Source organism: Mesoplodon densirostris, chromosome 2 (genome assembly GCF_025265405.1).
Source record: "Mesoplodon densirostris isolate mMesDen1 chromosome 2, mMesDen1 primary haplotype, whole genome shotgun sequence".
Taxonomy (NCBI): Eukaryota; Metazoa; Chordata; class Mammalia; order Artiodactyla; family Ziphiidae; genus Mesoplodon; species Mesoplodon densirostris.
In genome coordinates, this window is record NC_082662.1 from 143418114 (window position 1) to 143445564 (window position 27451).

At 41.9% G+C, this 27451-nt stretch overlaps 1 protein-coding gene across 3 annotated transcripts in view; it reads left to right on the plus strand.

Annotated features, from left to right (window-relative positions):
- The window catches only part of DSTYK (dual serine/threonine and tyrosine protein kinase), a 56737-nt gene that overhangs the window by 21326 nt on the left and 7960 nt on the right, over nucleotides 1-27451 (plus strand). For all 3 annotated transcript variants that reach the window (XM_060091053.1, XM_060091054.1, XM_060091055.1), the window contains exons 2-9: nucleotides 2699-3087; nucleotides 17003-17672; nucleotides 22226-22458; nucleotides 22855-22938; nucleotides 23602-23778; nucleotides 24399-24528; nucleotides 24904-25060; nucleotides 25506-25638. In XM_060091053.1, coding sequence (XP_059947036.1) covers nucleotides 2699-3087; nucleotides 17003-17672; nucleotides 22226-22458; nucleotides 22855-22938; nucleotides 23602-23778; nucleotides 24399-24528; nucleotides 24904-25060; nucleotides 25506-25638 — 1973 coding nt within the window. The remainder of the gene's footprint in view (nucleotides 1-2698; nucleotides 3088-17002; nucleotides 17673-22225; nucleotides 22459-22854; nucleotides 22939-23601; nucleotides 23779-24398; nucleotides 24529-24903; nucleotides 25061-25505; nucleotides 25639-27451) is intronic.

The window sequence follows — 27451 nt, forward strand, 5'->3', positions numbered from 1 at the left end:
TACACAGAGCAAGCAAGCGTGTAACAAAGCACTAACTATTTTTTAGTCATTGTGTTGGGTGTTGAGGATACAGAGGGAAATATGATGGTTCTTCCTGCTTTTGGTAATTATAAACATACAACTAGAATAGTCTGTGTAGGGGAGCAAAATTTGCCATCTTAAAATGTGTCTCTGTGGTATGAAGATTACTTTAGGCTTGGTTGTTTTAAAGAAACAAAAGGCTCAGGGAGAGCTTTTATCTCCTCTGCCTTAACTGCCCAAAAGAATTTAGATAGAGGGCCTATCCCAGAAAGAGAACTATCACCAGGGCTAGCTACAGTATAATATGAACCAGGTGTAGTAGTCAGGGGAGGAACCTAGCAAGGCCTGTTTGGTCAAAGTCCTCTCTATGTCCCATTGTTTCTGGATGGCCCAGCAAACATTTGTTTACCAAACATTTACTCTTCATTCTTACTGTGAATTGCCTTGTTTCCCTTTGAAAACCCAGCCACCTACCCCCTCTCCTTAGTCCAGGATGACATATGTATCTCATTTAACCCGTCTTTGGAATCTCATGTTCGGATTCCCCGTGTGTACCTAATTAAATTTCATTTTCTCCTGGTAATCTGTCTCATGTCAATTTAATTCTTAGACCCAGCCAGAGGAAACTAAAAGGGTAGAGGAAAATTGTTTTTCCTCCCTGACAACTGTGGTAAGTGTTGTTTAGTTGTCAATAAGATATGAAGGGACTCAGGACTCACTACTTGTTAAGTGGTCGCATAGCAATTGGCTGTGTCCCCTTGCTTTTAGATTGTATCAGTGGGTCAAATATTAGACCATTTGTCTGGTGTTTTACTCTCGAGCTTAGTAAATACCTTGCACAGAATTGGGCACTCAGTTAACACTTTGCTTTCTCATCTGTCCCAGGAGGAGAGATTTCCTCTTTCAGTGTCTCGTATTACTGGTTTACATGTGCTGGCCAGGTGATGTACCTATAGGCCGACATGAAAGGAAGGGCTTAATGAAATTCATAAAGGGGGCTTGGTGAAAGCCAACTTCCTTAAATCTTTTGGTGGTACCATTTGTGGGAGAGAAAAATATTTGAGGATTTGAAATACTGAGTTTGAAGCAGGATAGGTAGAGTCTGAAGTAGGACAACCTCTTAAATGAATCAGGCCTCTCTTCAATTACATAAACAAAATGAATAGCTCATGGTTAAGTGACTAAAGCAAATACTGTTTCACTTGGCGCCACCCTAAATTTCAATTAAGATATATGTATTTGGCTCCGAGATTGGACTTCTAACAGCCTAAGAACCGTGTGTCTGTGCCTTTCTGGACAAACACAAAGTTGCCTGAATCTTAGACTTGGACAGGCACTGGCACTGAACAAGCTGGGGAGTGATTGAGTTCAGAATATGAGAGTTCTAGTCAACTAATTTCTGGTTCTTTTTGCCAAATAGATGTTCTCATACTTTAGGAAGACTTTTGTTTTCTCTCTTTAAAAAACTTATTTTTATTTTTATTTTTTATTTTCATTTATTTATTTCTGGCTGCATTGGGTCTTCGTTGCTGCACGCGGGCTTTCTCTAGCTGCAGTTAGCGTGGGCTACTCTTCATTGCGGTGCACGGGCTTCTCATTGTGGTGGCTTCTCTTGTTGCGGAGCGTGGGCTTCAGTTGTGGCACGCAGGCTCACTAGTTGTGACTCACGGGCTCTAGAGCACAGGCTCAGTAGTTGTGGCGCACGGGGTTAGTTGCTCCGAGGCATGTGGGATCTTCCCGGACCAGGGCTCAAACCGTGTCACCTGCATTGGCAGGCAGATTCTTAATCACTGTGCCACCAGGGAAGTCCCTTGTTTTCTCTTGAGTATTATTTGATCTGTTTAGATGAGTGTGGTGTCCTGAAAGGATATTTCTGAGATGGATCACATCTCTTCCTAGATTTGCCTGGATTTTATCCTAACAGGTAGTTCTTTCCCTTTGTCTTATTCAGGGTCTCGTCCTCCATAAACTGAAAGAATGTGATTTGATTAGGGGATATTGATCTTGAGCGCCCAGTGTTTTAAGGAAACAGATGACTTGGCAGCTGGGATGCTGTCACCAGCCATCAGTGAAATGAACCAGAAGAGGTTCTAGAGCTCGTGCACACTTGAATAACATTTTATTTCAATACATGCGTATTTAAAGACTGGCTGATACGTTTAGTTATAAAATATGTTATAAATGAGGAAAATAAGCTAAAACTGCATGTGGTAGAGTCATTTTAAAGGGCCTTTATATGTTCAAGTATTAGGTCTTATGTCACAAGGAAGGTTTTCATTTTGATATATTCGGTTCTTGGATTCATATCCCAGTTAGTGTAGTCTTTTCTGGCTTTGTCAATTTAATCATCTTGTACTTGAGTCCCTGTAAACTCCTTAGGCTGTCCCTCCACTGGTTGAAAAACAAGAGGGGAGGGTAGCTCAGGTCACTGCCACCTTTCTGGATAGAAACAACTGTTCTGGGAATGAGCCAGAGAGGGGAATCCTGTTTGATATTTGAGGAACCTTTTCTGACTGGGATGTTTTCCTGGTATCTCCTTCAGCCAACAGCTTCCTAGAAATTTCTTTTCTAGGAGCCTGACATCCTAATGGGATCTCCCTGGAAGTCTCTCCCTACCCCTCCTCACTCTTCTCTCTGTACTCCTTTCTCCTTCTCCACCCTCCCCTTCCCCAACCAGGCCAGCTGAGCTGCATTTCCTTCCCACCTAAGGAAGAGAAGTACCTCCAGCAGATTGTGGACTGCCTCCCCTGCATCTTGATCCTCGGCCAGGACTGTAATGTCAAGTGCCAGCTGTTGAACCTGCTCTTGGGGGTGCAGGTGCTTCCCACCACCAAGCTGGGCAGTGAGGAGAACTGTAAGCTTCGGCGCCTCCGCTTCACCTATGGGACTCAGACTCGGGTCAGCCTGGCACTCCCTGGCCAGTATGAACTAGTGCACACGCTGGTTGCTCACCAGGGCAACTGGGACACCATCCCTGAGGAGGACCTGGAGGTCCAAGAGGACAGTGAGGATGCTGCCCATGTTTTAGCCGAACTGGAGGTGACGATGCACCATGCTCTCTTACAGGTACCAAACTCATACTTATATAGTTGCACAGATACATACCAGCTTTCCTTGTATTTGAGCTTTCTCAGAAAGTAATTTGGCAATATGTACTCTGGGCTCTGAGCATCAGCTGATAGAATCAAAGGAACATGATCTAGGAAGTTGAAAACCAGACAAGGCTATAGCAGTGCCCATCGCTGCCTCTACTACCATGCTGCAAGGCCCTGGGCAATTTGCTTAATCCCTGTCTAAAATTGAAGGAATGTGTTACTTGCATCTCAACTGTGCTTTGACAGAATTAGGATCAGGATTAGAAATCCTTTTTTCATTTCTTATCAGGAAGGTGTTGCTAGAATTGTCTCTAGCCATCCCTTTCTGAAAGGTGCAAATAAGATGATTAATGTTCTTATTTGAGTTGAGAACAAGTGAAGAACTTTTGAAGTTTTCCTTAGACCTGCCATTATTTACTAAGTGAGGCAGATCATGTCTCCTGCTTTCTAAGGGACTTCAGAACTTGAGGACAGGTCTGGCTCAATGTAAGGAGATATGGAGATCCCGTCATCTGAAGAATATCTTTGCTTTTCTCAAAGATATTCTTCCAACTCCCAAACAGAACACAGGTCTTGCGGCATCTCCTAAAAGATCATATTGTCTATCTGGTATTCAGATCTCCATTTAGGAAGGACTCGTCTCTTGTGCAGGGCTTCCCTTGCTACTGTATAGCTAGGACTGGGCTATTTGATTAGGCCAAATGGGGATGAGCAGAGGATGTGACTATGTTGGGGGTCAAGAGAATAGGGGGGAGATGGGCAGGGAAGGTGACTATGTCAGGGATCAGGAGCTGGTAGGAATAAAAGAATGCAGACGTGCTCAAAACAGAGCGTTCATCACCTTGGTTAGCTGTGCCAGGAAGGGCGGGCTGGTTTGGCAGGACTAGGAGAACGGTTTCTTCTTCTCTTCACCTACCCCTGTTCTAGAAGGCTTGATCTCTCAGCCAGTGAGTGAGTCCTTTGGTTGTGCCCTCGGCCTATGATCCTCTAGAAGTAGAAACTGTCATCTCATTTCCTTCCAGAGTCCAGATTTCTTTTATCTTGACAAATGCTGGAGGGGGCTACGTATACCAGCCAGCATTTCCTCTCAGCTCAGTTTCAGTGATGGCTTTCCTCTGTGTTCAGACTGGGAGCGTGTACTGCTTAGCTCCAGGACGATGTTAGAGTTCTTGGATAACTCTGACAGTAGCTCTGACAGTGATCTTTGTTTATTGACTGAGCCTGCTCAGTTGACCCACAAACGTCTTCACAATTCATAAGTATTTGATCCATACACAATCTCTATAGTATTCTGCTCTGGTCTAGTTCCTTCAGTTTCCAATAGCTTGGTGGTTTTCAAACTTTTTTAGATTTTAATTCACTCTAAGAAATAACATTTTATTATCAGGACCCAGTACATATATACACGCATACATTTGAAATAAAGTTTCATGAGACAATTCTTTTACTTCTTGCAAAACACACTGATATTTTCTTCTCTATTCTATTTGACTTCCTTTTTAAAAAAAATGATGGTAGCAGCCCACTGAATTGATCATCTGACTTAATGTATTGTGACCTGCAACTTAAAAAACACTGTTAAATAGCTGAAATGACTGCTGTTGGTTGGGTGGTGATTTTTCCTGTTCTTGCCTTTTGTAAAGAGTCTTGGAATGTGAACAAAGCCATCTGCAGGACAGGCACATTATCTGATTGATTTTTCTGTGTCCCTTCATTTTATTGGTTTTAATTTTTAATGCTCATTTACTTTTGTCCCATGAATTGAGGCGATAAAATAAAGTCACAGAAAAGAAAGTGAGAGCCATTTCCCAAGTGCATACCTGAGCACGTATCTTACTGGTGAGAGTTCCCATCGCTGCTCCAGGTATATGTAGTAAGCACTCAAACTGAGTTAACAGTTAAGGAGGCTACTTGGCTGGGAGGGAAGTTGAGATACCTAATTAACTTTCTCTCTGCACAGTTGAAATATATATTCTCTTTCTTGAGAAATATTCTTCTCTTTTCTTGTGGAATTCTCCAGCCTCTCATTGTTCTGTTTCATGTGGTTTGTGAGGCTTCCTTAGCCAGTGTTTCTCCGGATCTGCTTTATACTCCAGTGGTTTTGATGTGGAAACAGCATTTCTAACTTTAGAATCCCTTGATGCTGAGCCTCAGAGGGGCCTTAGCAGCCTTTGGGGTCCTCAGGCCGTGCTCAGTCACTATAGTCAGACTCCTGTCTCCATTTAGTGTATCAGGGATGCTCAGCTTACTGCTGGGAGCATTTCCTAACTACCTTGAAGATTCTTTGTGCCAGTGAGAAAGATCTTTTTTTTTTTAGCCCCAGTTATATTAGCTCTAAACAGCCAGGGTTGTGGCCAGGGAGTTAGCTCTAAACAGCCCTTCCATTTGGTTTGTAAAGGGAGTGGTAAAGAAAGGAAACATTTAGCTAAAGGAAACCAAGATTGAAATAGGGGAAGTGAGATGTTCATTTTTAACTGTCAAATTATTAAAACAGAATTTCCCCTTACGCTCTTATACAATGGTCATTCTTCTAATACTTATACAATGGTCATTCTTCTAATACGTTACTTTAAAGACCTCATAAATTAGCCATTTTCAGTTTGTTCTGGAATAGGCCAACTCACGTGGTACCCACATGGAATACCACAGTATTCCCAGCTTTTTAGCTCTGGGTCCCCTGAGATTCTCAGTTCATAATTCAATAATAGAGGAATACTATCAAGCTGTTAGTTTCTGAAACCTCATTTAGTGTTAAAACATAGTCATCTTCCAGCTGGCAACACATTTTACCATTCACCATATTTGCTAGTTCTGTCTTCATTTACATACTTCCCCTTCCTAACCTTCACCCCCTTTCTGGTACATACATCACCTCCTTTTCTTTTTTGTTCCTTTTACAAGTCCAGTGGAACACAGCTGTCTGCCTTAGAGTTGCCTCAATCTGATGTGTGAGTGTGTATATGTTTTTCCCTATGAACACCTATAAGAAAAGGAATAAAAAGAAGCAGAGATGATTAAACTTCCTCAGCCTAAGATGGGATTCCTGCAGCCTAGCAGTGGCATTTCATTTTCTGTGGCAGTTTCATAGCTCTCAGTTTTCTGCTCTAATCAATAGCCTGTTTATCCCTACCAGGTGTTTTCTGGCCCTTTGGACAAATGTACATGTCACCTGGCAGCCAGGCTGCCACACACTGTCATGGTTACTGGCTCATGGTGATGTCTGGTAGGGTGTATTTCAGGGAACTAAAGTAGACTAATGTTTCCAGGAAAGGTCTAATGACTTGCAAATAAACTTTTTTTTTTTTTACTACTTTGAACTCTTAACCATTTGGAGTAGTAAAATTTTCTCTTTATAACCCTCAGTCAGTAGCCATCAATGGAAATAATCTGTTTGTAATTTCATACAGACATTGATATTTTTATTTTTTAATTTTTAAAAATTAAAAGTTTTTAATTTGATTTATAATTTTTTAGTTATTTACAGTGTTGTACAGCAAAGTGATTCAGTCATATATGTATATTTTTTCAAATTCTTTTCCATTATGGTTTACTACAGGATATTGAATATAGTTCTCTGTGCTATACAGTAGGAGCTTGTTATTTATCTGTGTTATATATAGTTGTTTGTATCTGCTAATCCCAAACTCCTAATCCCTCCCCCACCCTCTTTCCCCCTTGGTGACCAGAAGTTTGTTTTCTTTGTCTGTGAGTCTGTTTATGTTTCATAAATAAGTTCATCTGTGTCATATTTTAGATTCCACATGTAAGTGATATCATATGGTATTTATCTTTCTAACTTACTTCACTTAGTATGATATTCTCTAGGTCCATCTATGTTGCTGCAAATGGCATTATTTAGTTCTTTTTTTATGGCTGAGTAGTAGTCCATTGTGTATATATACCACATCTTCTTTATCTATTCATCTGTCGATGGACACTTAGGTTGCTTCCATGTCTTAGCTATTGTAAATAGTGCTGCTATGAACATTAGGGTGCATGTATCTTTTCAAATTATAGTTTTCTTTGGATATATGCCCAGGAGTGGGATTGCTGGATCATATGGCAACTCTCTTTTTAGTTTTTTAAGGAACTTCCATACTGTTCTCCATAGTGGCTGTACTAATTTACATTCCCACCAACAGTGTAGGAGGGTTCTCTTTTTTCCACACTCTCTCCAGCATTTGTTATTTGTAGACTTTTTAATGATGGCCATTCTGACTGGTATGAGGTGGTACCTCATTACAGTTTTGTTTTGCTGTTGTTATCTATTTTATTCATTTATTTTAAAAAATTTTTATTGGAGTATAGTTGATTTACAATGTTGTATTACTTTCAGGTGTACAGCAAAGTGAATCAGTTATACATATATATCTCCACTCTTTTTTAGATTCTTTTCCCATATAGGTCATTACAGAGTAATGAGTAGAGTTCCCTGTGCTATACAGTAGGTCCTTATTAGTTATCTATTTTATATATAATAGCATATATATGTCAATCCCAGTCTCCCAATTTATCTCTCCCCCCCTTTTCCCCTCGCTGGTAACTATAAGTTTGTTTTCTATATCTGTGACTCTATTTCTGTTTTGTAAATAAGTTTAATTGTACCATTTTTTTAGATTCCACATATAAGTGATATCATATGATATTTGTCTTTCTCTGTCTGACTTACTTCACTCAGTATGACAATCTCTAGGACCATCCATGTTGCTGCAAATGGCATTATTTTGTTCTCTTTTATGGCCGAGTAATATTCCATTATGTATATGTACCATATCTTCTTTATCCATTCCTCTGTCGCCTCCTTATAGTTTTGATTTGCATTTCTCTAATAATTAGTGATGTTGAGCATCTTTTCATGTGCCTATTGGCCATCTGTATGTCTTCTTTGGAAAAATATCTATTTAGATTTTCTGCCCATTTTTTGATTGGGTTGTTTGTTTTTTTGTTATTGAGTTATACAAGCTGTATATTTTGGAAATTAAGCCCTTGTCAGTCACATCATTTGCAAATATTTTCTCTCAGTCTGTAGGTTGTCTTTTCGTTTTCTTTATCCTTTCCTTTGCTGTGCAAAATCTTGTAAGTTTGATTAGGTCCCATTTGTTTATTTTTGCTTTTATTTCTATTGCCTTGGGCGACTGACCTACCAGCTTTCCCAACACTACTTGCTGAAGAGACTGTCTTTTCTCCACTGTATACTCTTGCCTCCTTTGTCGGAAATTAATTGCCCATACGTGTGTGGGTTTATTTCTGGGCTTTCTATTCTGTTCTGTTGATCCATACAGACACTGTTAGTTTTAATTTATCAGCAGTTAATACTTTCATAACCCCAAATCAAAGTATCTTACTAAAAATCACAAATTTATGCAAAATTTTAACCCCCAAATTTACTAAACATTGTTTGTTGCTAAAAAACTAGCTTCTCTCAATTTTTGTCTAGTTTTTCGTATTTGTTTTGGTGCCTTATGAAACTAAATTTATGTGTTGCTTACTTTTAGTTAGATACCATGTCTTCTCTTGAGTGTATCTAGATTGAAAGATAACAGTTGACTGGTAAAAAGTTGGAAAGAAGCTTGGGTGACTATCTTCAAGGTAAGCAGATACTTTTGGGAGGAGAGAGTATATGGAATTAGGTTAAAGATGGCCATTTCTAAGGGAAAAGAAACAAAGTTGGGGTAATATGTATAAGAGAAATAATGCTATTCTAGAAACATAATTAAAGAAACCCTGATTTTATGGGGCAAAAAGAAAGGGGAACTAAAGTGATGTGTTAAAAAAGGATATGGGAAGTTCAGGCAAATGCTAAATTATAAGTTCCTTCTAGGCAGTAATTCTATGTTCTTTGAATTCAACATCGCTCTTGCCTTTCCCCTAACACACACTAACATACATAGTGAAATATAACCAATACATTGCTCTTTGCCAAGAAACCTGGTAATACTTTTAATAGGTTAATTTTACCTATTAAGGATATATGTGGTTTAGAGGCAAGATTCTTTTTAAAATCCCTATGCTCACTATAGTAGCCTTGATCCCTCTTAAAAAGAACAGCTTAAAGCTGAGGCTATATTTTCTCAATTCACCACCACTGATTCATTTTTGGCCTTCTAAGATTAGCTCTTTGGGGGAAAATCTGGCAAGGGATTATGGTCTTAATCTTCCTCTTTTGTTTTCTCCCTTTTTAAAGGATCCTATCTACCTCTTTCCTGCACCAAATGGCATCTCTTTCTATTTTCACTGTCTCAAAGATCTGTTTGTGTTTCCCTTTCGGTAATGGATGGTGGCGGTAGGGAATCCTCCCTGATTCAGAGATGCAGAGGTTGAAAGTACTGTCAGCAGGCAGAAGTTCTGTTATTCGGGCAATTAAAAATATTCTCTTTTCGACTTCTTTTGCAGCATTGTTTCATAGCAGAGCAAGGCTTTTACCTATAGCCAGCGTATACTTTTTAACATAGACAGTAGGACGGTTAGGGTCCCTGAAATCATCTTGTCCATCCTTTATTCTTCTTTCAGAACTTTCCTAACACCAGCCCAGACAGTTCCTGACACAGTGGGCCTTCAGTTACTGTTTAAACACGGTCTTTTTTTTTTTGCGGTGCGCGGGCCTCTCACTGTTGTGGCCTCTCCCGTTGCAGAGCACAGGCTCCGGATGCGCAGGCTCAGTGGCCATGGCTCACGGGCCCAGCTGCTCCACGGCATGTGGGATCTTCCCGGACCGGGGCACAAACCCATGTCCCCTGCATCGGCAGGCGGACTCTCATCCACTGCGCCACCAGGGAAGCCCTAAACACCGTCTTTGTAGTTAGGTAGGCCTGGACTTACATCCTGGCTTGGTTACTTAACTAACTGTGTGACTGTGGTGCTGGGGTGTCCCCCATTTGTAAAATAGAAGTAGTAATCTGTATCTTTTAGGACTGGTGTGAGGCTTAAATAAGAGACTAAGTGTAAAGCATCTAGAACAGTGTCAGGCACTTAGCAAGTCTCCCTTTGAATGAATTAATTAGTGTCCTTGAGAAGAGGATTTCCTATTCTCTCAGTCACCTGTCCCTTCCCTGACAGCCATCCACGGTGGAACTCCTTTCTTTTGTCAAACTTAAGTCCTTCTGGTTCCAGCTTAGAGTTATTCTGCTCTAGTTAGAAGCAAAGTTCTTCATAATTATTATGAAGTACTTTTGTAATAAAACGAGAGATGTTATAAAAAGGTAAAAAATACAAAAGTTAAAGTTATAAAGTTAAAAGGTAAAGTTTCCCCTTCTTCCTTCTTCTCCATTCTACTGTGGTCTCTTGATGGGTCTAGTAAGTGATAAGAGAATAAAGCTTCACTTTCCTACTTTTATCTGTATATGTGGGTACCTGGATGTTTGAATATCCACAAGGTATTGAGTTGTCCAAACAGTTCATTTGGTTTTAAGTAAAAATAAAAGACACGTTTTTCATTTTCACCAAGAATTTTATTAAACAATGTATTCCGTCACCGAACGAACTTTTTGGCCAACCCAATAGACCACACAGAGGCTATTCAGTATATTGTTGTCAATTTGTCTGTTATCTCATTCATCACAGTATGAAATCAGATAGTTCTGATCCTTAAGGGCTTCATGCTTATGAGTTGAGACACAGACCTAAAGCCTTTACTTTGGGGTGTTTGGGATTGTAAACATATTTCCACTTTTAGCATGATGGTCTCATGCTTTCTGTGGCTAGTTCAGGGCTTTGGTTGGGATTATGGTTTTTCCCAAGTCTTGTTATGGCCTCTGAGTTACCACTCCCTACTTTTTACTAGGTAGGGAGATAAGCTTGTATCTGTTCTATGCTGACTGCTGGGGTGAAGCTCTGGGTTGACACAGCTGCTTGTGGCCTGTTATATTCTAGAAAGCAGCTCAGTCAGTCACAGCTCCCCAGTGGAGAGTGTTTGTACCAAGAGTAAAGGGATTTTCTACAATGTAACAAGAAGAGGGAGGTATTTGCCTTAATATGTAATTGACATTTAAGAGTGATAATTCAGGGAACTGTATAAAAATGAGGAAAAATCAATCCTGTGTAAAAACAGATGGGAAAAACCTCCCATTGCCCTGTGAGAGTGGGCATGGGAGGAGAATTGATAGTGACGATAGGTAGAATACAGAGACAGGGATTGGAGTCGAGGCTGTGGCAGTTGCTGGGCAAGGGCAGGACTCTTATATAGTTATGTACTTCTCTTCTGTGTGATGTAATGAGGCTTCAGAACTATAGGGAAAATAAAGATATTTATGACCTACCTGAGTACGTGATCATCTTCTGTTTGAACCATCAGTTAAGATAATCATCCTTAGCTATCACTGAGTTTCAGTAATATGCCATGAGCCATAGAGTAAGGAGTCCTCACCAGTAAGAGCCAATATTCTTAGGAAGTGGTCGGGCTTCAGTGATTGAGCCATTTCTTCTTGGCACTTAAGGTAGTGTCATTTTACATAAAAAGCTTTTACATAAAAAACAAAACCAGAGGGCTTCCCTGGTGGCGCAGTGGTTGAGAGTCCGCTTGCCGATGCAGGGGACACGGGTTCGTGCCCCGGTCTGGGAAGATCCCACATGCCGTGGAGCGGCTGGGCCCGTGAGCCATGGCCGCTGAGCCTGCGCGTCCAGAGCCTGTGCTTCGCAATGGGAGAGGCCACAACAGTGGGAGGCCCGCGTACTGCAGAAACAGAGTAGCAATCTCCTTTCTATTACATTCTCTTAATCTTGCCAAGAAAATTGATGGTAATGTATCAACTTATGTAGATTCGACAGATTTGTGCAGATGTATTCTAAAAGAGAAATCTCTTTAGGAATTTGCTGTGACTCAAAATGGGAATTATGGTGTACTCTCATGATTCCCTGGAATTCTTCTTCCTTGATTGAGTTAGGAGCCAAATGTTTACTCACTGCTTCATTCTTGGAGTAGATGCAAATAGCAGTTCCAGATAAATGTGTGGATATGGGTTAAAAATAGAAAATTTTATATAGGATGATTGAAAGTGGTTTTGAGCAAGTAGTAAAGGCATCATTTATTCATCCAGTAATTGCACATTTATTTATTTATTTACTGTTACTATTTTTTTGGTCACACCAAGCAGCAGGTGGGATCTTAGTTCCCCGACCAGGGATCGAACCCACACGCCCTGCAGTGGAAGCACAGAGTCTTAACCACTGGACCACCAGGGAAGTCCAACTGCACATTTATTTATTGGATGCTCATTAAGTGCCAGACACTGTTCTAAGGGCCAGGAAGGAATACAGCCTTCCATGAAACAGTCTTAGGTCAGTCTTCCCTCTCAGGTGGCCATAATAGGACCCAGAACAGGGCTCATCCTCTCTGTGAATTGTTTTCACTCCCGGTCTCCAGGAGACAGTGATGGCTTCCCTTTTTGTTTATAACCGTCAGGCATGAGTCATCCCTTTGCTGTGAGTCTTGCAGAATCACATATCACATTCCAGTCTAACTTGTGCTGCTGCCAGGGTCTCAGCCAGTAGCTCTTTTTGCCTGTCTTCCAACAGTCTTGATAGTCAGAACAGTGAGACCGACTGCACAAGTTAATTAACTGGGGAACGGAGAAGAGAGAGCATGGTACTTGTTTTCTATCCATTTTTGTTTAGTACAAGATGTATTTAGGAGTAGTCAACTTCTTTCAAGGTGCCAATGTACCAGGTAGTACCTACCATCAGAATTCATTTTGGGGGAATTTTTAAAAATTGAAGTATAGTTGATATATAATATTATATGTTACAGGTGTAAAACATAGTAATTCATAATTTTTAAAGGTTATATTCCTTTATAGTTATAAAATATGGGCTATATTCCCTGTATTGTACAATATATCCATGTAGCTTATTTATTTTATACATAGTAGTTTGTACCTCATAACCCCTATCTTGCCCCTCGCTCCTTCCCTTTCCCCACTGGTAACCACTAGTTTGTTCTCTGTATCTGTGAGTCTGTTTCTTTTTTGTTATAGTCACTAGTTTGTTTTATTTTTTAGATAGCACATGTAAGTGATATCATACAGTATTTGTCTTTCTCTGACTAATTTCACTTAGCATAATGCTCTCCAAGTCCATCCATGTTACTGCAAACAGCCAAATTTTATTCTTTTTATGGCTGAGTAGTATTCCACTGTGTGTTTGTGTGTGTGTGTATATATATATATATATATATATATATATATATATATATATATATGCCATATCTTCTTTATCCACTGAATCTATTTTTTTTTAAATGAATTTGCAACTATGAGCAAATAAAGTCAACTGTCCCTTACAAAGGATATTGGTTCTACAAATGGACTTGGCAGCTTTGGCTGATGGTTGTGTTACACACACAAAATGGTCCTTTGAGGAAAACCTGGAAGTTTATTTTAGAATTTTTAAAAAATCCATCAAATAAACAAGCCAACAAAATTCTTCCTGAAAACTTTCTAAGCAACACTTAACTTTGGTTTTGAATATTTAGGTTTTCTTCCCTTAATATTTCTACAATAAGTCTGATTGATTTATACCTTTAAAAAGATATATACTTAAGACAAGCAATTTAAAAAATATTTTTAAAAAACCACTGTCATCTATAATTATCTTGTTATAAATTTTCAGTTCTTGGGATTCTCTTCTAGCCTATCTAATTATTATATGTAATTAAAGTTTTGGCATTTAGGCAATTGCATGTGGTACTCTAAACCCTAAAAGTTCTTACCCACTTTTTGAATGTGCCTCATGAAGTGACTGATACTCCAGCAGTGTGACTCAGTGTAGTGAAGGGGCTTGTTTTGAATAGCAGGGTGAGTGTCACACTAGTCTTCCAATCAGAAAACATTCCATGCAATTCGAGGCACACATGAAACAGCAGATTTCTTCTTGGCCTAGGCTTGGGTAGAAAGCACGTGGATTTATACAGTGTTTGCTCAAATTACAAATGCTGAGATGGTAAAAGCACTTTTAGCTTTAGGGAGTTCAAAGTGGCCAGCCAAATGAAAGTTCTGTGACCTACCTGAGAATAAAATTTATGAGTTCTTTGTTGAGGAAGGAGGTGAGACCTTTGTGCTTTGCTGGAAATAGGAGAGCGCTCTCTCTCTCTGTCTCTCTGTCCTTCAACACACACACACACACACACACACACACACACACACACACACTACAAGAAACAACACACACACACACACACACACACACACACACTATAAGAAACAATAGGCTGGCATTTCCCAGCCCTTTCTTCCTTATCTGGAGGAGATCAGAAAGGAAAAGATCCCAGGTTTTGATTTTTAAAAATCTTTCATCAATAATACCTATTGCTCAAAAAAGGAATAAAAACAGAGTATTAGTCTGAAAGAAAATAAACAAATTGCATATCTTAGATTTCAAATAAAGTAAATTTGCAACATCTGATAACTGTTAAGGACACAGACTTGAGCAGATTTGTGTTGAGTTCTTTCATAACTCTTTAAAATGTACTAGAATTCTGCAAAGGATTGATTTTGAGTCTGCAGACTTTGGAGTTGGTGTGCCTGCAATGGTGATATAGGCACAAGTCTCCAGGTCAAAACTTATGTCTGGAGTGCCAGGCAAAGTAGGCAATTTCAGAGATTTGGAGGAACATATGCATGGATGGAAATACGTGCTCTTAAGTGCTTCAAGATCCTTAGGAAAGAAGTAGAATAAAAAGAAACTACTAGCTAGGGAAAGGACCTGTGGAAAGTTGTTTCTAAACCAAAGATCATTCTTGACACCCACTTTAGGCGTTGGGTTTATCAGTTATGATTGGATTCATCGTATGTACCAATCAGAAAAGTAGGGGCTTGATTAAGCAAGACAGAGGTTACTTTTTTTCCCTCACATAAAAGAAGTCTAAAGCTAGGCAGTTGAGGGCTGGTGTGGCAGCTCTGTAGTCATCAGAGATCCAAGCTCCCTATTTCTTTCTTTTTAAAACATTATTTATTTATTTATTTATTTATTTATTTATGGCCGCATTGGGTCCTCGTTGCTGCACGCAGGCTTTCCCCAGTTGCGGCTAGCGGGGACCACTCCTCGTTGTGGTGCATGGGCCTCTCATTGCAGTGGCCTTTCTTGTTGCAGAACACAGACTCTAGGCGCGCAGACCTCAGTAGCTGTGGCACGCGGGCTCAGTATTTGTGGCTCGTGGGCTCTAGAGCGCAGGCTCAGTAGTTGTGGTGCATGGGCTTAGTTGCTCTGCGGCATGTGGGATCTTCCTGGACCAGGGCTTGAACCCATGTACCCTGCATTGGCAGGCAGATTCCCAACCACTGCGCCACAGATAAGTCCCCCTATTTCTTTTTGTGTGTGTGTGTGGTTTTTGTTTGTTTGTTTGTTTTTTGCAGTATGTGGGCCTCTCACTGTTGTGGCCTCTCCCGTTGCGGAGCACAGGCTCCGGACACGCAGGCTCAGCGGCCATGGCTCACAGGCCTAGCCACTCCGCGGCATGTGGGATCTTCCTGGACCGGGGCACGAACCCGTGTCCCCTGCATCGGCAGGCGGACTCCCAACCACTGCGCCACCAGGGAAGCCCCCTCCCCTATTTCTTTTTGCTTCATCATCCTCAGGGCTGGCTTCTACTCTCACTTTTGCCCAAGGACTGCAGGATGATCACTGCTGCTCTGTCTGTCACATCTGTGCTCCAAGCAAGAAGGGCAAGTCCAAAGGGTGTACTTACTAGTAGAATCAACCCTTTAAAGAGCTTTCCTGTTGCCCCACCTATTATTGGCCACCCCGTCTATAAAAGACATTGCCTTCCCAATAATGCAGAGGTTAAATATTGGATAGGCAAATCTTAATCTCTGCCAGACCAAGTGAACATGAGCATAAAGGTATTACTTAGGTGGTAAAGACTTAGGTGGCTAAGACTTTGGGATGCCTGCCAACTCCTAGGATAGGACGGTAATGTTTGGCAGATCTAGCCTTTAGTTTGCTGCTTGATTGATTGATTCAACAGAGTTAAGGACTTACTCTGTACTAGGCACTGGAGTTATGGAAGTGAACAAGATAGACATGGTCCCTGTCCTCAAAGAGTTTATAGGCTAATGGGAAAAAATTAGGTTTTAAATAAATAAATTATAAATGTGTTGAACATTAAGAAAAGGAGAAGTAGAGAGTGCTTGGGATTGTGTAATAGGAAAGACTCCCGAGGAGTATGACATGATGTATACATTGAAATTTAAAGGACCTTAGGAATTAGCCCTGTTAGAAAGATAGGGATGAGTTAGGTTAGAAAGAGGGGGAGGAATGTTCTAGGCAGATTCACTCCCAATCTGTTAAGAGTTCTTTCTTCATCTACTATTTGTCTTATTTCTTCATCAGAGGGAATTAATGGGAATTTCCAAAGCAACAAAAGGGACTAAATATTCTTTTTTTTTTTTTTTTTTTTTTTTGCGGTACGCGGGCCTTTCCCGGTTGTGGCCTCTCCCGTTGCGGAGCACAGGCTCTGGACGCGCAGGCTCAGCAGCCACGGCTCACGGGCCCAGCTGCTCCGCGGCATGTGGGATCTTCCCAGACCAGGGCACGAACCGATGTCCCCTGCATTGGCAGGCGGACTCTCAACCACTGCACCACCAGGGAAGCCCTAAATATTCTTTTTTATCTCAAATGGCTAAAAGAAAATAAATAAATAAATAAAATAAAATGGCTAAAAGGACTGCCATCCTTTCTACTTATTTGTTTTTTCACTCTCTCTAGACGAGTGCCTGCCTGCATAGGCTGCACCAGGGAGTGTTGGTAACCAAGGAAGGAGGTGGACAAATGATTGGGGCATACCAAAGTTCAGTTGCCCCATCATAGATCTGGATTTTGGTCTCAGTGTGGGACTTTGGGGAGGCAAGGAGTGGTTCTGACCCTGAAGTGCTGATATGACCCCCTTCCCCTTCTAGGAAGTGGACATTGTGGTAGCACCGTGCCAAGGCCTCCGGCCCACAGTGGATGTTCTGGGTGACTTGGTGAATGATTTCTTGCCTGTGATAACCTATGCAGTCCACAAAGATGAACTCTCTGAAAGGGATGAGCAAGAGCTTCAGGAAATCCGAAAGTATTTCTCCTTTCCCGTATTCTTTTTCAAAGTTCCAAAGCTGGGCTCGGAGATAATCAGCTCCTCCACCAGAAGAATGGAGAATGAAAGATCACCACTCCATCGCCAGCTAACTGACCTGGGCTATCTGAGCAGCAGTCACTGTAACTGTGGGACCCCCAGCCAGGACACCAAAGCTCAGAGCATGTTGGTGGAGCAAAGTGAGAAGCTGAGACACTTGAACACATTTTCTCACCAGGTGCTACAGACTCACCTGGTGGACGCAGCCAAGGCCCTGAACCTGGTGCACTGCCGCTGCCTTGACATCTTTATTAACCAGGCCTTTGACATGCAGCGGGACCTGCAGATTACTCCCAAACGTCTAGAATATACACGAAAAAAGGAGAATGAGTTGTACGAATCACTGATGAATATTGCCAACCGAAAGCAGGAGGAAATGAAGGACATGATCGTTGAGACGCTTAACACCATGAAGGAGGAACTTCTGGATGATGCTGCCAACATGGAGTTTAAAGGTAGGTCCTAGAGAACTAGGTAGGGTGCGGGGACTACAGCATCCTCTAACTCTTTTCCAGCTGGAAGTTGAGTACATTAATGCTGAAGCCCAAAGGAACCTCAGGATCATCTCACCTACCCCCACTGTCATTAGCAGGAGCCCACCTTAAATCATTTAGCCAAGGTGGCCTCTCTTGTTCTGAGAGACCTTCCTGGAAGATGCCACCATCATTCCTTCCTAGGACTGTTAGTCCAGCTTTTGGTAAATTCATCCCAATAGTGCTCTTTAGTCTCCAGTTTATATCTGTATCCCCTTGGCCTTGATAAAACTGGAGAAGAGCTGCTTGAAGAATGTCACTAAGTCATGCTTTAACCCTGGCTCCTTTGGCATGGCCCATGCTTCTTTGTTGGTTCTTTTTTGTGTGTCATGCTCTCATTTTCTTTTCAGGCTGCTCCTGAGACCTAACTCAGAAGGATTTCCCAAAGTAGCGGTTTTAGCTTTTCTGGCATTCCCATTCTTCATGAATGACCGTTAACAAAACTGGGCCAAGTGCTTAGTCTGGTCTTTTGGTGTCTGAGGTTTAGATGCTACTGACTTTGTATACTGATTTCTGCATGAACATTAGCTCTACTACCTATTAATTAAAGTACGTGGTTTGCAAGTTACCCTTTAGGTTCTCAGTCATGGCTATGCATCCAAATAACCTGGGAGGCTTTTTGAAAATGTAGATGCTTGAGACCATTAAAGACCACTCCAGACCTCCAACCTAGCATTTCTGACATGGGACCTGATGACCATCAGTTTTTTGTTTTTGTTTTTTTCTAAAACAACCTCCCTAGGTGGATTCTGCTTATTGCCATTTTCTAGATGAGGAAACTCAGGCTCAGACAGGTTAAGTAGTTTGCTCAAGGTCACACAGCTACTAAATAGTAGAGGCAGAATTTGAATCTAGACGGTCTGATTCCTGAGCCCATACTCTTAATTTCCATGCTTTACTGCTTCTTAATCTGTTCCCAGTTACCGATGCTACCATCTTCCTGGGAACCAGCTTCAAAACCTCAGCATGGAGACTTCCCTGGTGGTCCAGTGGTTAAGACTCTGCGCTTCCAATGCAGGGGGCACGGGTTTGATCCCTGGTCGGGGAGCTAAGATCCCACGTGCTGCGTGGCTCGGCCAAATAAAAAAAATAAAAAAAATAAATTTTTTAAAAAGTCTTAAACAAAAACCTCAGCATGGTCTTTAACTGTTTTCTTTCTCTTGTCCCCGTATCCAGTCAGTCGCCAAGTCCTGCTGAGTCTTCTTCCCTATTTCATACATACATTTGCTTCTCTATTCCTTCCTCTTTAGTCTAACTGAACTATTGTTACCTGACTGATCTCACTGACATCTTTCTCTCCTTTCTCCAGTTCATCTTTATTGGCTCTCTTTCTACAGACTGAGTTAAGACTCCTTAGCCTAGTATTCAAGATCTTCCAAAGCCTAACCCTTTCCAACTTTCTCAGTCTTATTTCCCACTATGCACCTTCCTGTAATTTCTTTTTTGGTTGGTCTCAACTGCTTCCTGTCCTCTGTATGCTTCCTTTACTTTTTTTTTTTTTTTTTTTTGCTTATGCCCTGCCCTAAACCTGAATGTCTTTTATTTGTGAATTTGCAAATCCTACCTACCCTTCAAGGCGTCTTCCAAATAACATTTTTCATGAAGTTGTCTTTAATTTTCTTAGCTAATAATGACTGCAGTTCATCTGAACTCCCATAGTATTTCATCTGGAACTGAAATTTCTGGTGTATTTCACTTTTTATCTTATTATTATAGTTATTTATGTTCCTCTATTTTCTAAAATCCTAGAAATGAAGAACAGGATCTGGGTCCTTATTCATCACTATATCCCTTGCAGCAAATAACAGTCTGTGTATAGTATATCTTTGGAGAATGAATGAGTGTGTGAGTGATGGTATATGTTCGTCACACTTATAGATACAAAGGAAATATACTTTAGCAAGCATAGCATGCTTGATTTCTTATAGGTCTTTCTAAAGATGAACAAAGATACCTCTTTGGTGAATTCCCATTGTAGGGAGGAGTTGCTGAGAAGTGCTCACTTGCAGTGGAAATCCTAGGAAATCTTCTGAATGTTTAATTTAATTCAGTGCCTGAATAAAAGACACTGGAGCATCAATGCCAGCATCAGAGTAGCCATGATAAAGGGTTGTCAGGGCAGGTAGGCTGAGCAGTCAATGAAACATTTAATTGTCTCTCATGTACCAGGTATACCATGTTTGGTACCTGGGGCACAGTGGTTAGCTCAGATGTGGAGTAACTGGGAACAAGTACATCAAATGTCTGGCTCTGTTAACTACATCGTGGACTTGTGGTTCTACTTACCTAGTTGGCTACATCTTAGACAGGACTTACGTGCTGCTTCTTACCTTGTTCTAATACATTCTGGGTATCCTTGAGGCAATGATAAGTAGATTTAGAAGAGAGCTGCCACATATCCTATGGAGCCAGATTTTTATTACTGATTTTTGTTTGTTTTAAAATAAAGGTAATGCATGCACCCTAGGTATCATGACATACATACTTTATAAATTATTTATTTTTTGAAAAGATAGTATCTATAACCATGGTACTTTACTCAAAGATAAAAAGATACTGTCTCCTAGTCATCTAGTTTTCCTCTATATGTTCTTCTGCCCTTGCTTTTTCACTTACCCCATATCTTAGAGATCTTTCCATAAATGTGCAGAGAAGTTTGTCTTCTTCTAATGGATATACCTTAATTTATTTAACTGTTCCCCTACTGCTGGATATGTAGGCTGTTTCTTGCTTTCTTTTTTTCAAAAATAAATTTATTTATTTTATATATTTATTTTTGGCTGCATTGAGTCTTTGTTGCTGCACGCAGGCTCTCTCTAGTTGTGGCAAGCGGGGGCCACTCTTCGTTGTGGTGCACGGGCCTCTCATTGCGGTGGCCTCTCCTATTGGCGGAGCATGGGCTCCAGGTGCACAGACCTCAGCAGTTGTAGCACACGGGCTCAGTAGTTGTGGCTCCTGGGCTCCAGAGTGCAGGCTCAGTAGTTGTGGCTCACGGGCCCAGCTGCTCCACAGCCATGTGGGATCGTCCCGGGCCAGGGCTCGAACCTGGGTCCCCTGCATTGGCAGGTGGATTCTTATCCACTGTGCCACCAGGGAAGCCCCTTTCTTCCTTCCTTTCTTTCTTTCCTTCCTCCCTTCCTTTCTTTCCTCCTTTCCTTTCCTCCCTCCCTCCCTCCTTTCCTTCCTTCCTTCCTTCTCTTCCTTCCTCCCTTTCTTTCTCTTTCTTTCTCTCTTTCTTTCTCAGAGTATACTGCATTGATCATCATTGTGTATGCATGTATTTGAGACTTGTAAGGGTATATTTCTAGAAAAATAGTTCCTAGAAGCAGAAACAGTAGTTGGGTCAAAGGGTGTATAGATTTCTTTTGTTTATTGGTTGGTTAGCTTAATTTTTTTTAATTAATTAATTAATTTTGGGGGGGGCTGTGTTGGGTCTTCGTTTCTGTGCGAGGGCTTTTTCTCGTTGCGGCGACTGGGGGCCACTCTTCATCGCGGTGTGCAGGCCTCTCACTGTTGCGGCCTCTCTTGTTGTGGAGCACAGGCTCCAGACGCGCAGGCTCAGTAGTTGTGGCTCACGGGCCCAGTTGCTCCGCAGCATGTGGGATCCTCCCAGACCAGGGCTCGAACCCGTGTCCCCTGCATTGGCAGGCAGATTCTCAACCACTGCGCCACCAGGGAAGCCCTAGCTTAAATTTTTGATAGATATTGCCAGATTTCTTCCAAAGAGGTGGCACCAATATAAGTTTCTAACATTAGAGAGGGCCTTTTTAGGAGTGGAATTTTTATAGGTGATTTGTCTTCTCTTAAGTTCTTCTGTCCTCTGGTTTGCACAACAGACTTTTCTAATCCTGAGAGCTAGTAGCGTAGTGGGGACAGCGTTCCAGTTTTACTTTTTATTTCTCTAGTAGTTGATTAAAATTGAATTCTTGACTCTTGGATTTTTCTCATTAATATGCTAGGAAGTGTGAATTATTACAAAGATAAGAGGCTTTGGAATCCATGCGCTTTGGGTTCAAATGCTAGCTATATTCCTTCCTAACTGTACCATCCCTTCCCAGTGCCTGCTTTATTCTCTCTTTGAGGCTTTTTCCTGACATATAAAATATAACCAGTAATATACCCCTGACAGTGTTGTTGGGATTAAATTAGATTACATATGAAAAATACCTACTGTGCATTTCAAATAGTCTGCAGTCAATACATGTTGTTTCTCCTCTTCTATAAATGTGACATAAGAGCTGACAAAATCAATAGGTTCATTCTGTACACAGTTGCTCCTTCTCACGATTCTTAGATGCCTTAAGTAGTTGAGGGTTGCGTGGCCCATGGTCATACTGAGAGTCAGTTTGTCAGCCATATGCGTTTAGTAGCTGTTGTTCCTGGTAGCTCCTTGGGTCTGACTTGGGAGCTGCCTTTATTCAGTGTGCCTGCCCCTTCCCCTCACAGCCAACTAGCTTTTTGCTCTGCCTCCATAGATGTCATTGTCCCTGAGAATGGAGAACCAGTGGGCACCAGAGAGATCAAATGCTGCATCCGACAGATCCAGGAACTCATCATCTCCCGGCTTAATCAAGCAGTGGCTAACAAGCTGATCAGCTCTGTGGATTACCTACGTGAGAGCTTCGTCGGAACCCTGGAACGGTGTCTGCAGAGCCTAGAGAAGTCTCAGGATGTCTCGGTTCACATCACCAGTAATTATCTCAAACAGGTACTCAAAGGGTAGTTAAGAGCGTGTCACAGATAACACATGAAACAGAATCCACCCACGAACCCAGCTTCAAGTTAGTCAAGAATTTCCCTTTCAACTTTCTGCCAGTCCAGTTTGAATTTTATTTTGTTTTCCTATCTCATGACCACTGTCTGTGGGAGGTGCTTGTGAACTGTCAAATTGCAGTTAAGTCAATGAGCAAGAAGATGAAGATGAAGTAAAGGAGCCCAAATAGTCACCAAATAGATGATCAGCCTGCGTTGACTCTGCACATATACTGAGGGATAGATTTGGGAACCTTGAAACTGGACCATGTTCTTGAAATAAATATCAATTATTGCATTTTTAATTAGCCACTCAGGAAATATTGACTTTCGTTTGTGTACTCTCTTTCAGATCTTAAATGCTGCCTATCATGTTGAAGTCACATTTCACTCAGGGTCCTCAGTTACAAGGATGCTGTGGGAGCAAATCAAACAGGTAGAGGTTGTTTAGGGAAGTGTTTTTCAGCCCCTAGTTGGCTTAGGTGAATCTTGGTCGCTCCAACAGAAACTGATGTCTAGGATGTCTGTCCTAAACAAACTGATGTCTGTCAGGGCAGGTGGCCATTTGTCGTGGTTTGCCTGCCTGGGAGAATCCTGGTTTATGCCTGTTCTGAAATAATTATTAACAGTGCCCCCTTTAACTCTTAAAAGTGATGTGTCTAAATGATATTTTATGGAGCCATAAAAACCTGCTTCACTAGCTTCTTCATATTTCTTTTTCCCAACCTAAGTGTTTTCTCAGAACCAGGCTTTGTTGCCAAAGGCCATGAGTGTGGTTTCCTTTCTGATGTTCCATCTGACTCTTACGTAGAGTTATTTGCTGTATCTAGAAAGGGATTTATCAGGCACCCCCAGTACTGAATGTAATGTGTTGATTTGTGAGCATGCAGACTAGGCCTAGTGTTCTTTGATGCTTTCCATTGGGCTGAGCCCCGATTTTGAGGTAGATGGAATTGGAGAGGAGTGCTGGACTTCATACAGCTCTTATCTTAAGATCCTGGCCTAATGAGTGGGCAACACAGCGAGGGAGGGGTGTTGGTTCTTCCTAGTGGTTCCTGTCTCCCATCCCTCACTGTTCTCACTGTCCTCATCCTGACAGATCATCCAGCGCATCACATGGGTGAGCCCACCTGCCATCACACTAGAGTGGAAGAGAAAGGTGGCCCAGGAAGCCATCGAGAGCCTCAGTGCCTCCAAGTTGGCCAAGAGCATTTGCAGCCAATTCCGGACTCGGCTCAACAGTTCTCATGAGGCCTTTGCAGCCTCCTTGCGGCAGGTGGGTATATAGGAAAGGACGTATAGCTGGATCAGTCGGAGAGGAACCTCATCCACTGTGGAATGTTTTGTCTACTGCTGTCTACATAATTTTAAAAAAATCATCAGTATGTTTCCTTTCTATTCTGTTAAAGGATAATACTAAGTTACAGGTTGTTTCATCAGTAAATTTTTCATGTGGATATTTTTCTAACTCTAGAGAGAATGGAAGGAACTCAATTAATTTCTCCCCACTTCACTGAGTGAGGAATGAAAATCGAGGGGTAGGAATTTTATATGAGTTTATATAGTATTTCAGGAATGAGTGACAGGGATGACATTCCAACTTCCATAGTAGTTTGCAGTTATGTGACATCTGCTTATCCCTTTGGGGTGTGCGCGTGTGCATGTGTACATGTGTGTGGAGGGGAGGGTGGGTAGATGTGATTATGCATCCAGGAAGAAAAAGTATTACTTAATGAATGCTCACTATCTGCCAATCTCTGAGCTATGTTACATATATCTTATTTAATTCTCACAGGTATCCTCATGAGGTAGATATTATTATCCCTGTATAATAGGTGAGGAAGCCAAAGCTGGGGACCTGATAAGTCATATTTCCTTCTTCTTTTTCCTTCCCAGCTGGAAGCTGGCCACTCAGGCCGGTTGGAGAAAACTGAAGATCTATGGCTGAAGGTTCGGAAAGATCATGCTCCCCGCCTGGCCCGCCTTTCGCTGGAAAGCCGTTCTTTACAGGATGTCTTGCTGCATCGTGAGTCCTTATTTTTTTTCCCTAGTAAATTGGAGGAGGAAGGTTCTGGATACCTGACATCCTCATGTCCAACCCTGGAGAACCCCAGTGTCTAAAGCTGCTTCCTTGCAAAGCTGCCTAAACACCCATTGATGTATTTTTGAATTTCTGATGAAGTCTGTTTGGTCCTGCTATTTGTATAGTTCAAATAACACAACCAAAGTTTATTTAAATTAAACCAGTTAGGTTACTACTGGTTTAGAAAACATCCAGATTTCTTCCCCTGGCATAATTATGACTTCCTGCTTCTAGGCAGGTCCACGTCTAAGAATCTTAGAGAGGTTGCCCAGCAAGTTCCCATCCTTCCTGCCTTATCTCTGTCTCTGTACCTTATAGGTAAACCTAAACTGGGACAGGAACTGGGCCGGGGCCAGTATGGTGTGGTGTACCTGTGTGACAACTGGGGGGGACACTTCCCTTGTGCCCTCAAGTCGGTTGTCCCTCCAGATGAGAAGCACTGGAACGACCTAGCTTTGGAGTTCCACTACATGAGGTAGGTTCTGGTCTCATTCTTCTTTGTGGGGAACAATCCAGAGAAGAAGCTAGAAGCCTGGTATAAATTTTGTACCAAGAGCTATAGTATACCTTGTCTCTCCATTCCTATGTCACAAAATGTTGTAGACCAGTATTCCAGTGTCTGGCCCAGAAATGTGCTCTCTTCAAGGCCTTTCCTGCCTTTACCTGCCCTTTCCCCACCATCCTAATTTCTCAGACCCATCCTTCCATTTGACTTTCTTCCTTAGTCCTTAAGGCCTGTCAGTTTTTGGATTCCATAATTCTCTGTCCTCGTTAGAGAGGCCATTCTCTTTGCCCTCTCTCTGTACTAAGGGCTCTTACCTCTGGGCCTGGACTCTGCACGGTCTCAGGGTTATTTCTTCCACTGTAGTGACATGCTATGCAAGGTTACCTCTAGCCCAGACCTTTCCGCTTCTCACCAGGTCTCTGCCGAAGCATGAGCGATTGGTGGATCTGCACGGTTCCGTCATCGACTACAACTATGGTGGTGGCTCCAGCATCGCTGTGCTGCTCATTATGGAGCGGCTGCACCGGGACCTCTACAGTGGGCTGAAGGTGAGGCAGGGCAAGGAGGGAGTGAGGTCCAGCTGGCAGCCAGATCCACAGGTTCCTTTCTGGCCTTTCCTCCTTTCTTCTTTATTCAGAGCCTCTAGCTCTCATAAGACAATGTTGGAGTAATCAAGCTTTATTACCTTCATTTCCAAAAAACCTTAAAAATGTCTCAGAACATGTTTTTTTGCCCAGCTTATATCCAGAATACTGCAGTTCACCACTTTTACCCCTCGTGGTACTGTAAAAATCTAGACTACACAGAAGAGCAGAAAAGCTTCCTATAACTCTGCTATTCTTTCTCTTTTTTTGTTCTCAGTGAATTAAGCTAGTTTTTATTGTCAACAAATATTTATTAGTGACTACTTTGTACAAGGCCCTGTATTAAGAAACGTAAGGGGATATCAAAAAGTATAATTGGCCAGGGGCTTTTAAAAGACTTGTAAGGACTTCCCTGGTGGCGCAATGGTTAAGAATCAGCCTGCCAGTGCAGGGGACACGGATTCGATCCCTGGTCTGGGAAGATCCCACATGCCGCGGAGCAACTAAGCCCCCATGCCACAACTACTGAGCCCGTGTGCTGCAACTACTGAAGCCCGTGCGCCTAGAGCCCGTGCTCTGCAACAAGAGAAGCCACCGCAGTGAGAAGCCCGCGCACCACAATGAAGAGTAGCTCCTGCTCACCACAACTAGAGAAAGCCCGCACGTAGCAATGAAGACCCAACACAGCCAAAAATAAATTTTAAAAAAAATTTAAAAAATAAAATAAAATAATTGTAGTCAGAGAATATTTCATGAACAGGTGGCATTTGGGTTGGATAAGTGAACGCTGATGGGTAAAATTTGGGCAGATGGAAAGAAGAGGTCATACTAGGGGAAGGAATAGCTTAGTGCCCAGAACATTTGAAGGACACTGACTGTGTTGGAGCAGCTGGTTCATTTGGGGAATAGAGGGGAGATAATATGCAAAGACATGTTGGGAACAAATTATAGAAGACCAAAAATGTTAAAAGTTCCATAGCATTCAAATTCTGCCGTAGACTGTGAGAAGCGAAAGATTTTGAATGAAGGTGAAATACCCTCAGGTGGATGTTGAGTTCCCCTCATCTAAAACAGCCACCCGCAGGGAAATAGAGAGGTTTCTTTTGTTTGTCCTCTACATTGGAGCTGGAAAAGCTAACCTCAGAGTATCTGGTGGGTCCCTTCTCACAGGTGCCTCTTGTACCAGTTTATATGGAATAAAACAGAAGAATCCTTAGAAATGCTTGCAGGAGCCATGAGAAATCAATACGGTGAATAAAATGACTCTGCAAGTGGCTTTCCTTCTTCATTTCAGGGGAGTTAAGCTAAGCACCATGTGATGCTTTTCCGTAAGTGGGTTAGAACCATATATGGGCTTTTGGATGTGTGATATAACATTCTCCAGAATTCAAGAGACCCTAAATTGGAGGCTTGGTAGAAGTAAGATGAATGACTGTGGTATTTGAATCCATAAAACCAAAGGCTAACCAGTCCTACAAAGCAATGGAAGTAAATCTGCCTGAGAGTCCTAGAAACATTCACTTTGAGCCTCTAAGGCAGTTCTAGAGTTTGTTCAGGGTTAGAGATGCACTCATGCCTTCAGGCGTTTGGTTGTGGCTCTCCTAGTCACATTTGGGGATCATCCAGCTGGCCTAAGTGCTCCCTCCAAGGGATTTGATCTGGCCTTTATGGCTTGCCCTTCCTTGCTTTTCCTTATTTCCCTCTCCTGACTGCTTTCTTCTTCCCTTATTCTCATCCACTTTTCTGTCCTTGTGTACCCTAGTGTGGTCAGTCTTTC